The 2,946-nt window shown below is 40.8% G+C and overlaps 1 protein-coding gene across 1 annotated transcript; it reads right to left on the bottom strand.

Annotated features, from left to right (window-relative positions):
- Positions 1–785: 785 nt before the first annotated feature.
- LOC140805741 (uncharacterized) lies at positions 786–2,324 on the bottom strand. The gene has a single exon (XM_073162034.1). It carries the CDS (start codon positions 2,322–2,324, stop codon positions 786–788), a length of 1,539 nt encoding a protein of 512 aa, XP_073018135.1.
- Positions 2,325–2,946: the final 622 nt, after the last annotated feature.

The following is a 2,946-nucleotide window of genomic DNA, read 5'->3' as shown; positions in this document are numbered from 1 at the left end:
CAACTGAAGATACCTCGGGAAAGATCATTCAAAAGACAGATAGACATATCAGACAGCAACTGAATATGGAAAGCCGCACTGCATAGAACAACGTATTTCGGCTATCAAGATTAATACGCCGTCTTACAATCAATGAAGAAGCGGCAATCAAGAACATTGTCTAAGAAATGATGAGGTGGCAATCAACGGATACGTAAATTCAAAATTACCGTTGAAAGATAAGTCTATAAATATGACTAAAGAGCAGTTGACAAGAGACGATCGATTAATCTCAAACTTGGCATTACTCTGTCAAAATCTCAGCTCACACTTATTAGATCTATTCGTAGCAATCAAGGCTACACGTTGAGCAAACTAGCACTCTGTAATATTGATAAATCGATAAGTGCTAAGTTCAGTTACTTACAGAGATCATTGTATTATACTAAGAGTTTCAGTTCAGGCAATAGATAAGTCCTAACTGAAGAGGGTCTGTACAAGTGTTGTACTCGATCAAAGTCTTTTAGTGAATATCCTATCCTTGAGATAGAAGGGGTGACGTAGGAGTTATTCAATTCTCCGAACATCCAGAAACATATTGTGTTGTCTTTACTTCAGCCTTTTCATTTTCAGTTAGATATTCTATCTTTCAATCAGTTTATTTTCCGCAACTGCTTATTCAGTTTAACTGATTGATATTGACCGACGGGATACTTAGTTCAGTTTGTAACAAAGCTGAACTACCTTTTTCGAAGAACATTTAAATTCCTAGAAGTGTTTATTCAACCCCCCCTTCTAAACACTCCTTAGTCAATAACCGATCCTAACATAAACACTACACTCTCATCATTCAATCTCAACACCAAGTCACCCTTGTGTACATCTATCAGAGCTTTTCCAGTGGCTAAAAATGGTCTTCCTAAAATAAGAGGGATCTTACGATCCTCTTCCATATCTAACACAACAAAGTCCACTGGGAAAATAAACTTGTCAACTTTCACCAACACATCCTCTACAACTCCCCTAGGATATTTAATTGATCTATCAGCTAACTGTAGAGAAATTGTAGACGGCTTCACTTCACCTATTCCTAGTTTCTCAAAGCATGAATAAGGCATTAAATTTATGCTTGCACCTAGATCACACAATGCCTTGCTAAAACATGAACTTCCAATGGTACAAGGAATAGAGAAACTACCTGGGTCCTTAGCTTTTGGAGGCAATTTATTTTGTAGAATTGCAGAACATTCCTCCGAAAGCTTCACTGTCTCAAAATCCACTAGTTTCCTCTTGTTTGATAGAATTTCTTTAAGAAATTTAGCGTAAGAGGGAATTTGTGCTAAAGCCTCTGCAAACGGGATATTTATGTGCAGCTTTTTGAAAATCTCAAGGAATTTTGAAAATTGAGTATCCAGTTGCAGTTGCTTCGCTCTTTGGGGGAACGGGAGTGAATTAATATCAACATTGGAGTTCGAGTATAGAGACTTGCCTTTCTCCCTTGCGTCCTCGGACACTTTCTTGGATGGCCTCTTTTCTTTCACATTTTCCTCAACATCAATTTTTTCTTGCTTCAGGGGAGATGTCACTGTGACTGCATTGGCACCTTTTGGATTCTTTTCCGTGTCACTAGGTAGTGAATCTGGAGCTCGTGTAGCCATTTGTGTCGCCAACTGCCCTAGTTGAGTCTCCACTCTTTGCATCATTGCATCATGATTTTTCCATTTCATCTCATTCCTGGCTATGTACTTGGCTAGCATATCCTCAAGATTTGACTTGCTATCCTGTGGCTTGAAACCGGGTGGCATCAAAGGTCTAGCACCTTGCGGAGGTTTAGGTGGTTGTTGAGGAGGTTTCTGTTGTGTAGGATGCTGTGGAGGATTAAAATGTGGTTGCTCAAAAGAATTTTCTAATTGCCTCCACCCAAAATTCGGATGATTCCTCCAGCCCGGATTATATGAGAAACTGTATGGATTATATTGTTGTCGACCCTGGTTCCCCACATAATTCACTGAGTCTCCCCCAAAACATTGTATTCCCTCACAAGACATATCTGACATGAATGGCATGTCACTAGATGATCCACCAACTATCTCAGCATTTCCCTGAATTTGATGCACTAGCTTGGCTGGTATTGATTTATTTGCCTGTAACTGTGCCATCTGATGTGTCAACCCATCAAGCTTTGCTGTGATCGCTGTCAAAGCATCCATCTCAAGAAATCCGACTTTCTTCTCTCTGCGGTTGTCTTGCCAACCCACATTGCTCTCTGCCATACTAGATATGATTCCAAGCGCTGCGGTTGGTGTTTTCCTGTACAAGCTACCGTTTGCTGCCGCATCAAGCATAGATCTAACAGATGGATGCACCCCATATTAGAATGTCTCAACCTGGTGGCCTATCAAAAAACCTTGCCCATGCCGAATTCAATGATTCCCCATCTCTCTGTCTAAATGATGTAATTTCATTTCTCAACTGTGTAATCTTGGTTGGGGGAAAATACCTGTGCATGAAGAACTCGACTAATCCATCCCATGTCGTGATAGAACCAGCTGGAAGGTCTCGAAGCCACTCCATAGCCTCTCCTTGTAGGGAAAATGGAAATAATCTGAGTCTAATGGCATTAGTACTCACCTCATTGCACTTGATTGTTTCACAGATCGACAGAAAGTTCTCCAGATGTGCATTGGGATCTTCAGAAGGTGATCCTCCAAATTTGACTTGGAGTTGAATCATCTGGATGATGGCTGGCTTAAGTTCAATTGTATTTGCTTGGATTGTAGGGCGGAAAATACTAGAGCCATAACCTCCAAAAGCGGGCCTATGAAGCTCCATTAGAGTGAGATTATCCTCTTCTCCGGCCATGTCTTCAAATTCTGGTTTACGGTCTATTTCAGATTATGCTTCAGATTCGGATTCAAGAGCCAAGTTGTTGGTCCTTTGAGCTCTACGGATACTGCGAAGAGTGCT

This window comes from Primulina eburnea, chromosome 1 (genome assembly GCF_022965805.1).
Source record: "Primulina eburnea isolate SZY01 chromosome 1, ASM2296580v1, whole genome shotgun sequence".
Lineage (NCBI taxonomy): Eukaryota > Viridiplantae > Streptophyta > Magnoliopsida > Lamiales > Gesneriaceae > Primulina > Primulina eburnea.
Note: the sequence above shows the minus strand (reverse complement) of the source record. Positions and strands in the feature narration are given on the sequence as shown.